Source organism: Phaseolus vulgaris, chromosome 10 (assembly GCF_000499845.2).
Source record: "Phaseolus vulgaris cultivar G19833 chromosome 10, P. vulgaris v2.0, whole genome shotgun sequence".
Classification (NCBI taxonomy): Eukaryota; Viridiplantae; Streptophyta; class Magnoliopsida; order Fabales; family Fabaceae; genus Phaseolus; species Phaseolus vulgaris.
This window is the reverse complement of record NC_023750.2, coordinates 15,252,734-15,272,830: the sequence shown is the minus strand read 5'-3', so window position 1 is coordinate 15,272,830 and position 20,097 is coordinate 15,252,734. Positions and strand designations below refer to the sequence as shown.

At 31.2% G+C, this 20,097-nt stretch overlaps 2 protein-coding genes across 3 annotated transcripts; both read right to left on the bottom strand.

The window, feature by feature from the left end:
• Positions 1-5,455: 5,455 nt before the first annotated feature.
• LOC137818423 (glycolipid transfer protein 1-like) lies at positions 5,456-11,743 on the bottom strand. 2 transcript variants are annotated; one of them, XM_068621852.1, is made up of 7 exons: positions 11,587-11,743; positions 10,737-10,865; positions 10,003-10,058; positions 9,554-9,684; positions 8,459-8,594; positions 6,205-6,339; positions 5,456-5,736 (listed from the first exon to the last, which is right to left on the bottom strand). In XM_068621852.1, exons 2-7 carry the CDS (start codon positions 10,852-10,854, stop codon positions 5,701-5,703), a joined length of 612 nt encoding a protein of 203 aa, XP_068477953.1. In that variant the 5' UTR covers positions 10,855-10,865; positions 11,587-11,743; the 3' UTR covers positions 5,456-5,700. The 2 variants fall into 2 exon arrangements, with proteins under 2 accessions (XP_068477953.1, XP_068477954.1); XM_068621853.1 differs by having other exon boundaries at positions 11,603-11,734.
• Positions 11,744-14,967: 3,224 nt separating this feature from the next.
• Positions 14,968-19,380, bottom strand: LOC137815318 (uncharacterized). The gene is made up of 6 exons (XM_068618461.1): positions 18,550-19,380; positions 18,082-18,468; positions 17,210-17,746; positions 16,449-16,597; positions 15,698-15,975; positions 14,968-15,044 (listed from the first exon to the last, which is right to left on the bottom strand). The coding sequence occupies exons 1-6, from the start codon at positions 19,378-19,380 to the stop codon at positions 14,968-14,970; spliced, it is 2,259 nt and encodes a 752-aa protein (XP_068474562.1).
• Positions 19,381-20,097: the final 717 nt, after the last annotated feature.

The following is a 20,097-nucleotide window of genomic DNA, read 5'->3' as shown; positions in this document are numbered from 1 at the left end:
AAATATTCGTGGCCATTTGTCATAATGGATTTGTTTAAAGAAATTGGACCGTGGTGAGATGAATATGCTACATTGTTGGGTGGTTATGAATAGGTAGAGAAACTAAAAAGACCATTACTTATGGATGGGATGTTAACAATAAGTTATGACACACATAACACATTTTTCCATATTATACGCAAAAATGATGACTCTCTAACTAACATTTTTGTCTTTGCAAGCTAGTGCAAACACACAAATTATGTTCGATATGAGATATGTGATTGCTAGCAAATACAATGTTGTTTTAGTGTGTTTATCATTGAAGAAAAATATCATCATATTCCCATTACGAAGTAAGTATCCCACGAATGTCAGTATGCATAGACTCATATGTATAAAACATGTGCACAATTCACCTTTTGTTCAAGTATTTTCTAATGTCTGATTTAGTGTGTTTACATTTGTATTCTCAATTACTTGTCGATTACATTATATGATGGAAGTTGATGTGTATGAAATTGTAGGATGGTTGTCTCATACCAACTGTAAACATATTGTGGTCTACATACTGTTATGCAGAGGCTAAGTTATGGTCTTCATATTATGTTAATAGGATGCAAATGTTTACACAAATGTTAGGAGTTACATGCACCTATGTTAGTCTTACAGACGATTGACTCTATTCATGCACATTATTCATTTTATTGTTGTATATGACTTTGGGAATGAACACTCTTGGATTTTAGTATATGAATATATACTTAGTTTCTTTATTCACAAGTGTCTTTATATATATATATATATATATATATATATATATATATATTCTGCAATGTGCAATCCAAAATGTATTTACATTATGGATTGCATAATCTGGAATGTATTATTACATACTGGAATGTATACTCAAGATCTAGAAATGTATTCTAAAATGTGCAATTCAAAATGTATTTTTCAGTGACAACTTTGTCATTTCACCCACTCATGGGGTGCATGTTTAAATTCATGGGGGTGCAGAATGCAAAATCCCCCATTGATGCATAGAAGAAGCCTCTAAGGTCCTTTATTTGAAGGTAGTTTCTTCCTGCACCATATCATTTTAAACATGTACCCAACATAAATTTTAAAACCCAACATTGTCCTTAACTTTTTTGAAATGCTACAAAGGAGTGTTTATGTTACTGTGCGTTTTGAAACCTTTATCTTTTTTGAAATGCTATAGAGGAGTGTTGTGTTAATGTGGTGTGGGTTTTGAATGGAAGTGGTGGTGGTGTAGGGAGTTGCAACAGTGACAATGATGTAGTGATTTTTTTTTTGTAACAATGGGAATGGTGCTCACTTCTCCTCCAGTGACAGGTCCTTCTCTCTAGGCAGCCATCTTCTTCTCCGCTACTGCTACCTTGCAACAAGCTTAGTGATTCATAGTGTTCAGTGCTAATGGGTTGGGTGCAAATACAGTGTTGTTGGGTGTAGGGTTTTATGGTTCATACAGTGTTCAGTGTTAATGGGTAGAGTGCAAATACAGTGTTGTAGGTTGTACGGTTTTATATCATTAAGGACAAATAAGTCTTTTCAAATAATATTATTGGGTGCAGTCTTAATTGATATGGTGCAGGAAGAATCTGCCTTATTTGAAATGGTAGATATTCATGGATTGGCTATATTATAGTTTTTCGGTTGGCTATTGGCCCAAATTTCTGTTTGTGCTCAGAGGATGAGTATATAAGGGAGGGTTGGACCTCTCCTAAAGTGATTCCTGGTTTTTTTTTTGTTGATAAAAAAAAATTGGAAAAAAAGTGAAAGGGATAAACAACCATCAAAACTTCTCCTTATTTGATTATTTGATAGCATAATGAAAATAAATAGGAGAGAAGAACCAAAACTAGATCAACCTTCAAAGTTTTTTTTTTCCTGTAGAACAAGAGAGGATAAAAATAAACACATACTTTTGCGTATTTCCCGTTAGCTTTTTGTTTCCTGCACTCCCATAATTACTAACTACACTCTCATAACTTTTAAAATGTTCACTCTACCCTTTTTATTTGAAACTTGGTTCCTCTTTCAATGAGAGTTTTTTACGATGTTGTTTTTCTTCATTGTGGTTCGAACTGCAACTGTTACGAGGAGCTTTGTTGCTGCTGCTGGTGGTGATTTGAAGTTTGATGCGGTGGAAAATGTATAAATGAGTGTGATTGTAGTTTTCATTTGTTATGATGGTTGTTGTAGCTTCTTCCAGATCACGGATACCATAATAGATGTTTTTGGAACACTCATTCTAGAAAGTACTTATTGAAATCAATTTTCCTTTTGAATTGAAGTATCAATAAGTGTTTTTTTTTCCTTTAGAAAGCACATTCCAAAAGAAAGTGATATTAATATTCTAAAATGACTATTCTAGAAAATTTCTAGAACAACCTTTCAGGAATACAGGTTTCGTAAAAAATTCTGAAAAATGTTTCAGAATAAATTTTGTAGATCCTAACATACATAATTTAGATCGTTAAAAAATTGTAAACTTACCTATTCTTTCGTCACAACAAAAAGGGTAACAATACAATGAAAAAAATCCAATTAAAACACAGTGGAAAAGAAGAATTAAGTTTCAACTAAAATTATAAATTAAGGATATTTTAGTCTTTTTCATCAATTTTATTATTATTATTATTATTATTATTATATCTCATAACTATTAACCATGCTTATTTAATTTGTAGGAATTTTAGTTTATCTTTAAAAAAGAAACAATTTTTTTTTTCATCACTTTTTGTCCAACTAAAAAAATGGAAAGAAAACTCAATGTTTTTTTTTTTTTTCTGCCCTACCAAACAATAAAAAATCCATCATTTTTCGCCATTTTCCTTTTCTTTGGACTATATATGTGAATTAGAAAGAAATTGAAATACAAAAAAATTAAAAGTTCAAAAGTCAGAAATTTAATTAAATTTCATTAAAAATAGAAGGAATTATTGGATCAGATTAAGAATTAAAAGACAAAAGAAATGAAATATTTATTTTATTTTAGATGTTTTATTTACGATAAATTTTAATAAAAAAAATTCCAAAAAAAGCATGAAAATCAACGAATAAAAAATCAATTCAAATAAAAAATGATGCAAAAATATTTTAGCTTTCTTTCTTAGTATAACTGAGAAGATTTACGAAGGTATATTTTAAATGATACATGAATATTTTATTATTAAAATGAAAAAGGATATATAAATAGAAAAATCAGTTATTCAGGTTTCATTTTGTACGGGTTAGTTTTAGATTTTGTACGGGTTAGTTTTAGATTTTGTACGGGTTACTCTAGTTAGATTTTGATTAGGACTCTGTGGTGCAGGTTAATTACCTAGGCTTTTGGTAGATTTGGAGCTCAGGTAAGGGAAGCTATATTTTTTAAATTGCCAATCGAACCCTAGGCTAGAAGATCTGAATGTGGGGGTGACGTGGTCACCAGTTTCAAAATTTTCTTGCAGGATCTCTTGTTTGGTATAGATTGGAAACTGTTTGAGATTGAAATGTAAAATTTAGATATAGTAGATGATGTAGAATGTATATAAGTTTGAAATTGAATGAATTAATGAATGTATTTGAATAAGGTTTGTGATGATTTTTTTTTTCTTGACAATTTCAGAGCATATATTTTGAATATTTCCTGATGATTCAGTTTATGAACTAAAATTGTTGGTGACAATTTTTAAAGTAAATTATGAGTTGATTATTTTGAGAGCTATGTTGATTGTAATCTGAATTCTGATGTTTTTGAGATAAGTTAGTTGTTGGGTTTAACAATTGGTGATCAAACTTTAATTTTCATGTGGTGGCTTCCTCATCCTTTTATTAAATACGGTTGGATATAGTTGTAGTTGAAAGATAATTTTATTTCATTCTCCTTTTATTGTCTCTCTTCTTGGATAGTAAAACTTGATGTTATTTAGATACACTTTGGAATCCTTTTGATTCAAGACATTTATATGATTAGTGAATGAATTGTTGTGTGTTTTGGAAATTCTAAATTGTGGAATGATTTGATTGTTTGATGTTGGAGATTTTAATGTTTAGAATATATATTTTTTAATCAAAACATAGTATTTTCAAGAAAGAAAATACCGTGTTAAGATTGTTTAGGATGTGCATTGACTAGGGATTCGTTTAGAAGGAGATATCCTGACTCTCCTGAGATAATGAAATCATATAGATGAAGTTATTCAGGTGGTGAGAGTCGAAGGAGGTTCATATGAATGGGTAAGTTGTTTGAAAGATAACTAACTTGACATGAGTTAACCCTGTCAAGGAGTGATATGATATTGAGATTCTTTATGCGCATAACTGTGTGGATTTCACAGTGAGATAGTATGACAGGTGCAGATCTCTGAGTCTAAGTCAACGCACGAGTCTTCCGGAAATAGAGTCAAAAGTCTATGTGTTATGAGTTAGTAGAAGTCCGACATATGAAATATGAACTTTATGAATGTAATAGACACTTGAGGGTTTGAGAAATCGCATGAGAATTGATGAATTATGCTTATTAATTTAAAATTTGAATTATATCAAAACTTTTTATATAGATAGTTTACCCTGTTATTTGTTTGTGTTTATTTCTGTATCTGTGATGATTGTGTTTTACACGGGAGCAGATGAGATTGCAGGTAATAGAGCTCCTTAGTGAGCAGCTGGAGGATGAAATAGTTTTATTTGAATGATTTGTTGTTAAAACTATTAAATCCCTATGAAGAGGAATATATATTTCTTTTGAGATACACATATGAGAAAGTAGTATATATTATTTGTAATTAGATATTGCTTGTTTTACTTGTATTTCATTATATATGGGTAAAATTTAGGATGTTACACAATTCATTAATATTTATATTTATATTATAATAAAATAAATATAATTAGTTATATAATATAATATAAATAATCATTATTATTATTATTAAAACAATAAAAAATATTAATAAACATATATATATATATATATGATAATTAAAATAAATAATAAATTTATGAAATAACAAATATAATAAATAATTAAAAGAATTATAAATAATAAATAAAATTAAATAATACTGATAATAATAAAAATAAAATTCATTTATAATAATATAAATAAATAAATTATATATATTTATTTTTATTTTTATAATTTTTAAAATTAATTATATCTATCGATACTTACAAATTTTCATAAATTTTTCTTTCACTTTCACTCATTTTACCTTAATCCAAACAACTTTACACATCTCTTAAAACTCATTATTTCAAATCCATTTTCTAATCCAAGCAAAATTTCACCTATTTTAACCAATTTAATATATGAACTTTTTGAATAATGGAAAAAGAAATTTAAACATTTCAAATAATTTTTTTTAAGAAATTTGATTAATTTTAAACGGAGAAAATATAATCTTTTTTTTTTAAAACTAAAACAACGCAAACCTCACAATCCAAACTAAAATAAAAAATGAAGTACAAACAAATTTATAATGTATTTTTATAATAAAAAATTAATGAGATGCGAAACTATAGTTCAACAAGTTATTTCTAACCAAGCGAAATTGTGCTTATTCAAAGATTCAACACTGGCAAACAAAAACAATTAAATTGCAGTGCAAGATTAAAGTCATGTTATTGGAGTGGATGGCAACGAAGAAACATAAATTTTAGAAGGCAAGGGTCATTCATCAAGAGACTTCTGATCACGAATCCATGACTTCATGAAGCCTTCATATCATCCAAACCACAACGACTCTGCATCAAAAAGAGTAAAAGCTTTAGTTCCTACATACTTTTAAATGGTGTGGAGAACAATTGCCCACTAAGATTTTTTATTTATTTTTGTACCTAAAATATATAATATTATTTCTTCTTAAAATGAATTAATTACCTCGAACACAATAAGTTTATTGATTTAAACAACATTTTATATATTTTTACTTTAAAAATTAATTTTGATATTGACAATAAAAATTTGTACAATATTTTAGAAGTATGAAAATATGTAAAAGACAGTCATAATTTGCACTTCACATTTTTATCATGAAATTATATAATTTAAAAAAAAATTATAATATTTTTTTAAATAAATATCATAAACTATTTTTAGCCCTACTAAAGAAACTTTTTGGATTCATCAGAGGCTTAATCCAGAACAGTATATTCAAGCATGCTAGTAACAATGATGATCGATCAAATAGCTAAAAAATCCAAGACATTTACCAGGAACTTGTGATTCTCTTCTAGGAGAGGAGAGAAGTCAGTACAAAATTTCTGTATATCACTACTGACATCACCACCAGGACCTTGTATCACCTCCATGAATTTCTTTCTATCAGGAGCCAGCTTCATTGCTACCTGCAAATGGAATATTTACTGTGTATTAAAAGCATGTTGAAGACAATATATTAGTTCCGCACTGTAAGAACGTAAGTCACTTCTTCTTCCTTATTGCTTTCTCTCCATCTCTCCCAACTTCTATTCTCTTCCTTCTATCTTAATTTTCTCTCCCAATTTTCATCTATTTTAGAATCTGATTGGACTACGTTGTAGTTGAGGAGTTAATGAACATTTCTAACCGATTAGATTTTCAAACAGAGTAAGTTCATTTTCGCTATAAAGATCCTTTGTTCTTTGTTTTTTCTTAGGATTTAGTCATCTTTCTTGGTGGGGTCAATTGAGAAGAGTAATCCTCTCAACTTATTCTACTACATACTGAATTTTTGTTTAATTTGGATAACTTGTATTAGACCCTTAAATCTTGAAGTTTATCCAGAGTAGAGGAATAAAATTCTAGAGGTTGCTTGGAAAGCAAGCAATTAAGGTAAGGGAGCTAAATTTAATTTTTAATAGCATCCTGGGCTAGAAGATCTGAATGTGGAGGGGATGTGGTCCCAATATTCAATTTCTCTTGCAGGGATGTTGTGTGTTTATATATTACATTGTTTGTTTATATATTATTTAAACTTGTAGAAATATTAGATTTTGATGGTTTAGTATTTAAGTGTTGTTTTTTTATGTTAAATAGGATTTTGAATATTGTGGATTGCGTTTTGAATGATATTGTATGATGAAAATGGTATGAAATTGAATTCATACACTTGGGATAATGTATGGACTGATGTTTGTTGTGTATTAAGTATTGATGCCTATGTGGTAACAGAGATCTCCGAGCTTCACTGATGTAAGTCACATAGACTAAGATATCAAGTGGTGAGAAGCTGATGGGGGAGTTCATGCACACCATGACATATGAGATGCACGGCTTGGGTTGTATTGAACTTACCCTGATCCTTTCTATTGGATTCGCGGGTAATCTTTGGATCAGGTATTAGTCTCTGGTAGGACTTACTTAATACGAGTCTTCCAGAAGACGTCAGATGTTATTCTGTTTGTTGAATATCCTGGATGTGTAGATCCATGAGATTTATGTGATTGTTTTATGTTAGAATTTGAAGAAGATTGAATAATTGAGAAATTGATCATGTAATTTGGTTTTCTCTTTTGATTTAATTGTATATATTGTAAAATTTTATTTTCACTAGCTTACCTTTGTTTTTCTTGCTGTGTTGTGAACTGCGATGACTGTACTATGTACACGAGCAGAGAATCATACAGGTGTAAGAGGTCCCAGAAAGCTCTAGGATGTTTTAATATTGTAAATGTTTGTATTTCAAGTTTGTATAGAAACCAGTAGAACTTGTATTGTAATAGTTAGATGTTATTTTCTGGGGTGTTACACCCACTGAAAATAGAAAACCAAAAAAAGGACTAAAGACATTAGAATGTTAGTTGAACTAAGTATTTTATGCATTGTAAGGGTATTTTTAAATTCAACTTAATCTAAAAATAAAACATTAAAGAGTAAAACAACTTAAATTATAAAGGAGATATGTAACCAGTTTAGTCAAACCTTTCCCTTCCTCTGAATATCTATTTCTCTATATATATACACACATGTATGTATGCAAACAAAGATTTAAATCAATACAACAAGAGATTATCTTACTTTCAAAAACGTGGAATTAACACTCTAATTTATTACAAATATAAAGGTGGATACACATGACTGAATAGACTTTAAAATTGCTTAGGTTAGCTAAAATAAAACTTAGTATGCAGTACTAGAATATGAGGATTTTAGTATATTTCATCCAATCTGTACTTGATGTGATAATTTCTAAATTACTGAAATCTGATAATTAAAATCACTAACTTGAATGGATGAATGGATTTCCCACTGCATTAAAGTATCAAATATTCATGGGATCGGGAGGAAATATTGTATCAAATGGATTAAACGAGGGCCCAAGTAGTAAACTTAATGCACTTCCTATGACAACTATTTTATGATCTAGAATGACATTTTACAAACTTAGGTCAATATGAGGCAAGATTTTTCAATAAATTGGTTTTGTTTCAGTTAAGGAAATTCAAGATTATAAGGGAGAGAAAAAAAGCAGCAAAAGAACATTACAGTGAAGCTCGAACTAGCAAGCCAGCCATGCCACTTCTTTAGAGTCTTGTTATATGAATCTGTGCAGGCTTGTGCCATTGACCAATCTGTATGGCCGACTAAGTTTTGGAACAATGCCACCAAGAAATCCATTGCTCTGAAAATTTTGTAGGTCAGAGAAATAAATGAATAAAGGTTAAAACATGACAATTCAATGTAACTAATAACCATTTCTTGTGGTCTGTGGTTACAAAATAAAAATTAGTAAACTAATATAAGTGTTGGGAAAAATCCTCCTATTAGTAAGGTTTACATTAGAACAGCTAACGGGAAGGGCATTGGATGAAAGATTCATGATGGCAAAATGAGCAGGGGAGGGAATTAAGCAGAAGGGACACCTATGTAATGATAAGAACATTGAGGTCAGGCAAGAACTAAGTGGTAAGGTGTTGAAGGAAAGAAATCCCACAAAGAACCTTTGCGCTTTCTTTCTTAATAAGCTTAGCAAATAAAATAAAATAAAAAAGGCTCTACAATTGATGCCAGTGAAAAGAACCGTCATTGAGCCAAAAGATAATAAAAGCAATATGAATCTTCCATATCCCATAACACCTTGAGAAAGTGACTCAACCAAAACAGGTAAGAAAGAAATTCAGACTTTTTATTTTAGAAGAATAGGCCAAGATCAAATTTTGTTGATCCACGATTAGAGTCATTGGAGAATATCATGACAAATTTGTGGTGATAAACATCCCAGTACAATAGTCATCCATTCACAAATGGACACATTGCTGCTCTTCATAATGTCTCTATTAATAGTTTATGTTGCATTTTGATCTCAAAATTTGAGTAGTACATGTTCTAACACCGACTCTTTTTTAAGAGATGTGTTCCCAAAATCATGATTTCTGAATTAAAAATTCCATCCATATCTCAATACCTTTTTAATCCTAATAACTTTTTGTATTGGTTAGTTGTTTACTCATAGACAAAAGGCTTCGTGCTTGAAAGTTGAAACATTACAAATTAAAGAAATAGTTCTGTAAAATAAAAGATTTGAGAACTCCATACCAGTATGAATTACAAGTTAAATAGTAGGTGACTGGTGTTCTTTACCTTGTGAGCCACAGAAGTCCATTGGTACAACTGGATGATGACTTGGCCGTTTTAGTTTCAATCTCAACTTGCACCAAAGTGTACAGGCAATTGAATCGGGTTGGATTGGAGGCATACTTAGATTCCAATCTCTGCTTTGAAAGGAACGAGAGTGAGAACATATCGCATTTATGGTTTTGAACAATATTAAAGGTTTCGGTAGTTAATACATAACAAAAGCCAAAAAAAGTTGTATAAAAGTAAAGCATAAGCATGTTTATGCAAGCCAGTTGCACATGAAGTAGAAAAATGAATCAACACCCACCTTACACTTATGGCAAAACCATGTAATCATAGCATGTCATCATAACACAACTAAACATTATTACATATAAATCTACAATCATGCATGCAATCCATGTATACCAAAAAAGGAATATATAAGATAGAAACGGGTGACAGAAACCAACCGCTATGTTACCACCAATGTCAGACTTAACAAGGGCCATAGCAGCTCCAAACTTATCTGCCATAAGAAAAAACATTAGTACATATAATCCCGATACAAGTTAACAATTTGAGGCTCTACGAAGCAGCAAACGACAACAAAATGTTAACAATATATTTTGTTATAAAATTTATGTTTTTAGAGTTAGATTGTAACACCCTAGTTGTACATATTAACAAATGTATATAAGTTTTTAATCCTTAAGGGTTCATGATTCTCTTGCTTTTTACTCTTTTTTCCTTTTAATGAAAAGGTTTATAAATAAAACGGATACGTAATTACTGACACTTGAATAACCAAGAAATGATGTCAAAAGCATACAATGATACTTAGTTTGATGTAATATAGGTACTAAATTTGATAGGTAAACCGAGATCAACTCTTTTTTGTCCCAATTTTGAAATAACATATAAGAGAACTTAATCCATTATGGAAAAATCGCTTATGTGCATCTTGACTTGTTCAAAAGGAAAAAAAATACATCAATATCTGTCAAATGTAATGTCGTTGTTCTCTTCACATGGTTTAACATACTGTAGAATATTCGATAGAAGTAAAGGACCACCGTGTTCCTCTCTTACAACAAAACACAGTAAACAAAAGGAAGAATACTCAGAAAAATGTCCACTTAGCATATTTGTCTTCTTTATCTTTGTATTGCGACGATAACATTTCAAGGGAAATAAGAGCACGTACCGATAACAGGAAGTATATGCTTGCAGGCATCCAAGAAAGGTTGAGTCAGAATTTCTCCTTGCTCCGATTTTACAAGCTTAATTCCTTCCAATGCAGGAGTGAAAACAGATCCCTCCATTCCGTTGTTTACTACACATAGCATAGCCAAAAGCCAATAAATAGATAAGCAAAATTTAACAGAGATCAAATAGGCATTTTAGGCAATCCTTGTAAAGTACATAAATATGTTCCCTTTCTTTTTTTACTGTCTGGAAAAGTTATGAAGTTTAGAATGTGAAATGAAGGCAAGAAAAACATAGAACTTTCATCAGTAGCAGGCATGCAAGCTATAGAAAAGTCTGGATTCAATTAAGGAGAATAATGTCAAAAGTATCAAAATCACAATTCACACTGATGAAGGGATGCAAAATCTAAGCCAATTTAATGGAAACTGCACTTACAACGCATTAAAAACTCATAATTTAAGAAAATAACTTGAGGAAATAGTCCCCGTCTTTGATAATGTTTACAGCTAAGCAGTCTAACTTGTATATGATTATCAGATTTGTTTTCTTTAACACGGTTGAACTCGATTTTTGCTAATCACCAAACGCATGTTGAAACCCCTTGCGATATGTTGGATAGATGTGGAAAGTTCTGAGACCAGATCAAATAATTAAACTTTTACAGAACCAATGTATGATGGAATAAGAACGCCACATCTCCAATCAACACAAAATTTAAAAGCAGCAACAACACATCAATTGAATTGAGTACATAAGCATCCCAAAATCTAATTTTTTCGAAAATCTTAAGTTTTCGATGTCAAATTTCTCAGGAAACAAGAACAAATACAATCGAATAGACATACATTGAACGAGGAAGACCTTGGTGATCGCAGACTGAGAACAACCACTGCAAGCGTATCACGGAAACTTGTAGTTAACTTTTTATTATTATTTTTATTTGGTTTTGATGGCGATTTGGGAAGAGAGCAACTGTAAGAAAAAAACGCTTGGATTTCAGAGGTGAGGTGGTTTTTTATATTTAATTTAAATAAGAAAATTAATAAAAGAATATTTTTAATGTTTAATTGATCACAACATTTTAATATAAAATCAATAAAATTATAAACTTAAATAAAACATCTAACTCAAGGAAAGTTTAAATAATAACTCTTCAAAATAAATAAATAATTGAAACAATTTTTTTAGTTTTTGTTTTTTCCTTATGTTTAAGGGTGTTAGCGCGTTTCTTAGTGAAAAAAGTGCCTAAATAGTTTACATCCAATTTATCTTACACTACAAAAAATACATGCGCTTTCAGATGTGTAAGTATATTTTTATTACATTAAAACATATATTTAATTTTATTATTTTATAAGTAATTAATTAAAAATATAAAAAATAATACAATATAATATATAATACATATAATGGTTGAAATAAAAATATATTATTAAGTCATGAATTTTTTAATTAAATTTTAATTATAAAAAAAATCTTTTAATTTATTATAAATAATCTTTTTATTGGGTAGATAGTTTTTTTTTCTATTATGGGTAGTTTTATTATAGATGAATATTTGTATAATGTTTTTTATAAGAAAAAACAAATAAAAAGATTTTTTTTAAATAAAATTAGTTAAAAATAAAAAAAAATTATATAAGAAAGTATCTATATTTTAACTTATACGTATATATTTTTAGTTATGGAGAAGTTTAAAAAAGTTATGTAGTTGTCCGTATGTATATAAATTTGATTGACGAATCTTCCTATGTTTGCTCATCTGACGACACTATTCTAAGGACGAAACAAAACTAATGAAAAGTCTATTTCCTTAATGTACTTGTAAAAAAATTAATTAGGTGTTTGGATTAATTAAATCCATTAATAGGAAGAATGAATCATATAATTGAACTTTAATATAATTTTTATATAACATATTATATCAATAACGGACTTTTAGAAAATATTTTGGGGATGTAATTTTTTTTTTATAAGTGTAGAAAATTTGTATATGCGTAAAAGAATTTGTGAGAGTTAAGATCCCCTCCCATACCATTAACTGTCATCACTATATTCATATCATAAATTACATTTAAGAAAACAATTTATTGCCACAAAGTGATTTTCATTCATGGGTAACACATAACATGTTTATAAGTTCTCAAAGACATCAATCCATGCAAGAAGTCATACTAATTATTTTCTCTATCATTAAAAAATATTATGTATGGAATGAGCTTGTGAATCATTTTCAATCCATAAACAAATATTATAAATTATATTATTTGATGTTATGATAATCTACTCACAATATTTTTTTCTCTTGTATTCTTGGCAAATTCACTTGCTTTTTTTAACATATCATATTTCAAGTTTGTTGTCATTGAAATTCTTATAACTTAGTGATGAAGACATTAGAGATAGAGCATCCCCTAAACTAGCCTAACTTTCCATAAGGATGACCCGGAACATGACACATGATCCAGGGCTAGGCCAGGACCATCCACTAGCCAGTGCCTCAAAACCTATCATTCCTCAGAGGATCACCAAGAGCAGAGCCCATGTGATGGCAACTGAGTACCAGGATGTTTCTTTGTTTTTAATTTTAGTAGATTAGGTTCAAATAGCATAAATGGGAGTGTACTTAGCAAATTGGGCTTGTGTCAATCCCATTTTTTAAAGACAAGTGCACTTAGGTTTAGGGTTTCTTTGACCTACCTTCTACAAGGTTTCTCACAAATTACGCCCCTACCCCTCTTACTTTTACTCCACAAGTCACTCTTTCCTATATAAAGAGTGTTTTGCTTCATGTATTGAGACATTGAATTTTGAATAGAAAATAAACTCTATCAGAGTGTTGAGTGAGTCTTGAGTGCTCTCTTTTTGTGGGTCTTATCTTGGGTGTTTGTGCACTCCAAATGACGACTGTTCACCACTCATTTTGGAGTCTCCCACCACTCCAAGTGGTGTGACCACCATCATCATTCATAAGCTTCCTTTATCTCTTCATTTCTTCCTTCCTTGCGCCATTTTCATTCCTCTTATATTCTTATGTTCTTCTTTTTCCTTTTTTGGTTTTTCCATCTTGTTGCTTTCCATTATATGCTTTAATTTCGCACCTCATCATCATCATCACCTTATATTGTGTTTTTTTTTTACAAGAATTAATGGCTTAAACAAGAGGGGTGAATTGTTTTTCAAAGATTTTCGCAAAGATTGATTAGAAATGAAGCTTTAACACAATTCACAGATAAAACAATCAAGGAAAGCAATCAAACATTGATTAAGAAACTATTTGCAGAATTTCAATCGGTTGAAACTTCGTTTTAACCAGTTGTTTATAACAGCAACAAAAATAGAATTAAAACAAACAGTTATAAGGAGTGAGAGAGAGGGAGAGATTTACACAGGCAATTGTATATTGGTTCACTCAACCTTGAGCTACATCTAGTTCCCAGAACAACCACTGGGTTCCACTAGTAATCACTCACAAATTACAACAACACAACCACAAAGAGGTGCTCTTGAAACCACAAGAATCACTCACCCTCTTAGCAAACACACACCTCTAGTCAGAACACCCTCTGACTTTACAGGATTTCACACACACTTACAAGTTTATGAAAGATCAAATACAAGAATCATGAAAGGAACAAAATACACCTGAGTTTACAGGAATAAAAAAGCTCTTATGATCAGACCTTGAACCAATGCACAGCTAAACAACAATCTTGCAAAACTTTAGAAAAAATTCTTTCAAATCAATCTCAATCTCACTATGTTTGATTTCAAACTTGTATATATTGTTTTGAAAGAAAGGCTATATTTATAGCACACAAAACTAGTCATTCTAGGCAATATTTATTGACAAAAACAGTTTTGATTCACATCCAAAACAGCTTAACAGGTTTTCAAAAAGCTGTTATGAAATGTCACAATCAACCAGTTGAAAATTCGTTTTGACCGGTTGAATTGGTTAGGCAGTTACTTAACCAAGTCAAAAACAGTTTTAAAACCTTCAAACCAGTCAAGTGACAAACAACTGATTATTTTGATAATTCAACCGGTTGTTTTTCTCTTTGCTTAGAAAATCAAACTTCTTATAAAAACAGATTGAGCAAGCTTTGTGCAAAGGATTAGGAAAGATCTTACAAAGATTATAAACACCCTAGACTAATCCCAAACCAAAAAGCAACACAACTTCAAGCTTCATCATGGATTTGAAACATCAAAGCTCCCATGTTCTACAATCTCCCCCTATTTGATGGAGACAAATCCTTGGGATGCTTTTTGGAATGTTCTTGTTTAGAATCTGTATAACCTGCATTCATGAGCAAACATAGACATACAGGATAATATATTCCAATCAAACAAGCACCACAAACCAATTCCCACTAGGTGATTTCCAAAGAGGAACATCAACCAAATCAATGTGAGAAACCAGTCAAACATACAAAGGTGCAACACAGATAAACAATCGATTATTTCGCAGGAATAATCGGTTGAAATTTTGTATCAGAGTTTTATCAGTTTAAATTTCAAACATAAACCAGTTATAGCAATGTTCAAAAGCAGAAATAGTGTAGATAATAAGAACATCACATATCCCAAACACTTCTCCACCTATTTGTCTCCACAAATAGACAAAAGGAAGGATAAAAAACTTAAGAAAACACATGCATATCAATTATGCCCAACTCATTCCTTAGAGAATAAAACTTGTCCTTGGATAAGGGTTTTGTGAAAATGTCTGCAAGCTAACTTTCTGTGGCAACAAACTGAATCACACAATCTCCATTGCTGACATGGTCACGAATGAAGTGATGCCTAATCTCAATATGCTTGGTCTTGGAATGTTGAACCTGATTTTTTGTGAGATTTATTGCACTTGTGTTGTCACAATAAAAGGGACCTTGCTTATCTTCAATCCAAAGTCTTAAAGTTGTTATTTGATCCACATGATTTGCGCACAACAGCTCCCTGCAGCTTTATTTTCAGCTTCAGCTGTTGATACTGCTACACACGCTTGCCTTTTGCTTTTCCATGATATGAGGCTTGATCCAAGCAAGTGGCATGTCCCACTTGTGCTCTTCCTATCTAGTTTACATTCTGCAAAATCAGAGTTAAAGTATCCTACTAGATGTATACGAGAGTGAGAAGGATACCATAAGCCCACGGATGTTTGGCCTTTAATATACTTTGAGATTCTTTTGACAGCTTTAAGATGGGATTCCTTAGGACTGGATTGGAACCTGGCACAAAGGCAAACAACAAACATAATATCAGGTCTACTCGTAGTAAAGTATAGTAAAGAACCTATTAACCCCCTGTATTTAGTTTGATCAACTTTTGGTCTAGCTTCATCAGCACTGAAGTAACAATTTGTTGACATAGGTGTTGGTGCAGCTTTACAACTCTCCATTTCAAACTTTTTGAGTATGTCATTGCAATACTTGGATTGACATACAAAGATGCCTTCTTTGGATTACTTGATTTTCAGTCCAAGAAAGAAAGAAAGCTTCCCCATCATTGACATTTCGAACTCTCCTTGCATAACTTTTACAAAATCTTCACACAATTTTTAATTAGAAGATCCAAATATAATGTCATCCACATATATTTGAACTAAGATTACAACATAATCAGATTTTTTAATGAAAAGGGTTTTATCATCTTCCCTCTTTCATATTGATGAGATAGAAGAAAACAACTTAACCTTTCATACCATTGCCTTGGTGCTTGCTTAAGGCCATACAAGGCTTTCTTCAACTTGTATACATGATAGGGATATCGGTGATCTTCAAATCCAGGTGGTTGTGATACAAAGATCTCTTCATTCACAATCCCATTTAGGAAAGCACTCTTCACATCCATCTGAAGTAATTTGAACCCATTCATGCAAGCAAAAACTAATAAAAGTCGTACAACTTCTAACCTTGCTATCGGTGTGAATGTCTCATCATAATGAATTCTTTCTTCTTGGTTGTAACCCTTAGCAACAAGCTTTGCCTTGTTTCTTGTGATGACACCTGAATCATCCGACTTGTTCCCGAAAACCTATTTTGTACCTATAACATTCATTTGAGCTATTTTAGGGACAAGGGACCACACATCATTTCTCACAAACTGGTTGAGCTCCTCATGCATAGTTGTTGTTCAATGCTCATCTTTGAGTGCATCATTGATTGACTTTGGTTCAATCTTGGAGACAAAAGTTGTATGGTTGCAGAAGTTTGCCACTCTCCTTCTTGTGGACACCCCCTTGTTGATCTGTCCAATGATGTTGTCAACAGAGAGATCTCTGGGAATCCTCCATTCTTTTGGAAGATCACTCTGCTGCAGACTTTCAATCGGTTGTTTCGCATAATCAACCGGTTGAATTTTTATGTTGTTTTCCAGATTCTTCAGGAAGATGTTCTATTCATCTTCTTCTGTGCTGATCTTTGCTAAACCTTGCTCAAATTTGTTAGTTTCATAAAAAATAACATGCATAGATTCTTCAACAACCATAAGCTTCTTATTGTAAACCCTATATGCATGGCTAGATAGAGAATATCCAAGAAAAATACCTTTGTCAGCTTTAGCATTAAACTTACCCATATTTTCTTTGCCATTGTTTAGGATGTAGCATTTGCATCGAAACACCTTTAGGTGGCCTATGTGAGGCTTTCTTCCATTTAGCAACTCATAAGGGGTCTTCTTCAAGATTGGCCTGATAAGCACACGATTCATCTCATAACATGTTGTACTTACCGCATCAACCCAAAAGCGTTTAGGAAGGGATGATTCATTCAGAATTGTCCTTGCTATCTCTTCAAGTGATTTATTCTTTCTCTCCATCACTCCATTTTGTTGGGGTGTTCTTGGTGCTGAGAAGTTGTGGAAGATACTTAGCTTGTTGCAAAAGTTGCTGAATTTCTCATTTTGAAATTCTCCACCATGGTCACTTCTAATTGCTCCAATGTTGCTGCAACATGCGTTCTGCAACCTTTTTGCTAGCTTTTTGAATTCAGGATAGGCCTTCTTTTTTTAGTGTAGGAAAATGGTCCAAGTAAACCTGGAAAAATCATCTACAACCACAAGAGCATACAAATTTCCTCAAAGACTCATAGTCCTAGAAGGGCCAAAAAGATCCATGTGTAATAGTTCAAAAAGTTTTGAAGTTGAAACAAAGTTTTTCGTTTAAAAGATTTTCTTGTTTGTTTTCCCTTTTGGCAAGCTTCACACACATGTTCCTTCTCGAACTTAAGTTTGGGTAAGCCAAGTACAAGTTCATTTGAAATCAGTTTATTCAAATGATGCATATATATGTGTGTAATTCTTTTATGCCAAAGCCATGATTCCTCATGTTTTGTTACAAGACAACTGATTGATGTGGAGTTAGAGATATCAAGCAAATAGACGTTATTTGGTCTCTTACCAACAAGCAGAACTTCTTTTGAGTTTGGCAGCCGAATCTCACAAGAATTTGTTTTGAAGGTGACTTGGTAGCCTCTGTCACAGAGCTGACTGATACTGAGCAGACTGTGCTTAAGTCCTTCTACATAGAGCACATCATATATTAGAAAGTTGTTTTCATTGCCTATGGTACCTTTACCAAGGATTTTTCCCCTGTTGTTGTCTCCATAGGTCACATGCCCTTCCTGTTTGAGAGTGATGCTGACAAATTTGGATGCATCTCCAGTCATATGCTTGGAGCAGCCACTGTCTAAGTACCACAAATGATGTTTTCTCACCAAGCAATCCTGCAAAATTCAAAATCAGGTGGTTAGATCTGGTCCTCTTACAGATTTGGGTCCATGGATGTTAATATGATTCCAAGGAACCTTATGATTCTTAGGAACCCACATTAGGATACCTTTGGGAACAAAAAACTTTCTAATTTTACAGAATCTAACAGAGTGGCCCTTTCTCATACAGTAGAAACAATAAACAACCGTCTGTTTCAACCTTTTAACCGATTGATTTTTTGTGATGGTTGAAAAAGGTTTTGTGCAGCCACTGGTTTTACTTTGTGGGTTAAAACCCAAACCAGATTTCCCAAAAACACACTTTTGAGATGCTAAAACATTCTCAAAATTTGATTTGCCTTTTGAAATTGTGTCAACAGTTTTCACAAGATACAAAACTTTCTTTTGAAAAGATTCACAATTTTTGCAAATACTAGAATCACACTTACAAGAGAAGTTTTGATAAATCATTTCAAGATTTTCAAAATCAGCATTTGAATTGTTCAAATCTTTTTCTAGAACTTTGAATTTCTCTTTCAACCAGTTTTTTTCACTTTTCAACCGATAATTTGAAAGGGTTAATCTTTTAGCTTCTAAATGAGTTTCTTGGAAAACATTAAGAAGTTGGAAATATTTTTCACAATTATTGGAAGAATATGTACTTAGTTGGTTTGATCCAGATTCTTTTGTTGCCATAAGACAAACTTCCATCTTGAATTCTGGAGAAGATGATTCAGCAGAGGGCTCATTCTTGTCCATACAAGCACTCCTTGAGTTCTTGTGAATTCTCTCAAGAGTATCCCACATTTCTTTGGCTGAGATACAATCAGAAACTTTGAGAAGTTCATCAGAATCAAGGGCTGAGACAATTATGTTCTTAGCTATACAATCAAGGTGAGTTTTAGATGATGCAAACTTGCTAGCCATTAAAATAGTTTTCAAAAATAAAATAAAAACTTGAATATTTTTCAAGAACCTAGCTCTTGATGTCAATTGTAAGAATTAATGGCTTAAAAAAGTAGGGGGGTGAATTGTTTATCAAAGATTTTCGCAAAGATTGATTAGGAATGAAGCTTTAACACAATTCACATATAAAGCAATCAAGGAAAACAATCAAACAATGATTAAGAAACTGTTTGCAGAATTTCAATCCAAGGTTTTGCAGGAAAGAGAAGAAGAGGATATACTTGTGAACCGTAAATATCCTTTTCCCTCAAAATGAAGAAATGTAGAGAGAAATTCACATCAGCATGTGTTATTTCTGAATTTAACTTCATTCATCTACAAAGGTTTTTAATAGTATTTTTTATTTATTTACATAAGATGTGATTTATTTTCTAATTTTATAGTATATATTTAATATTTTAAAAAATTATTTTATTATGTTTTTTTATGAAATTATTTTCTATTGTTAATTACGTTATATTTTTTTAGTATTTTTTTATTTTTCATTACTATAGGATTTTTAATAATAAAAAATATTATCTTTTATTTATATAATCTGATTTATTTTTTAATTTTATAATGCATGTTTAATATTTTAAGAAATTATTTGAATTTTTGTTTTTATTTAATTTGTTGAATAATTTTTTTTTCTAATTATAATTTTTAAATTATATCTATTTATATTTAATATATATTTAT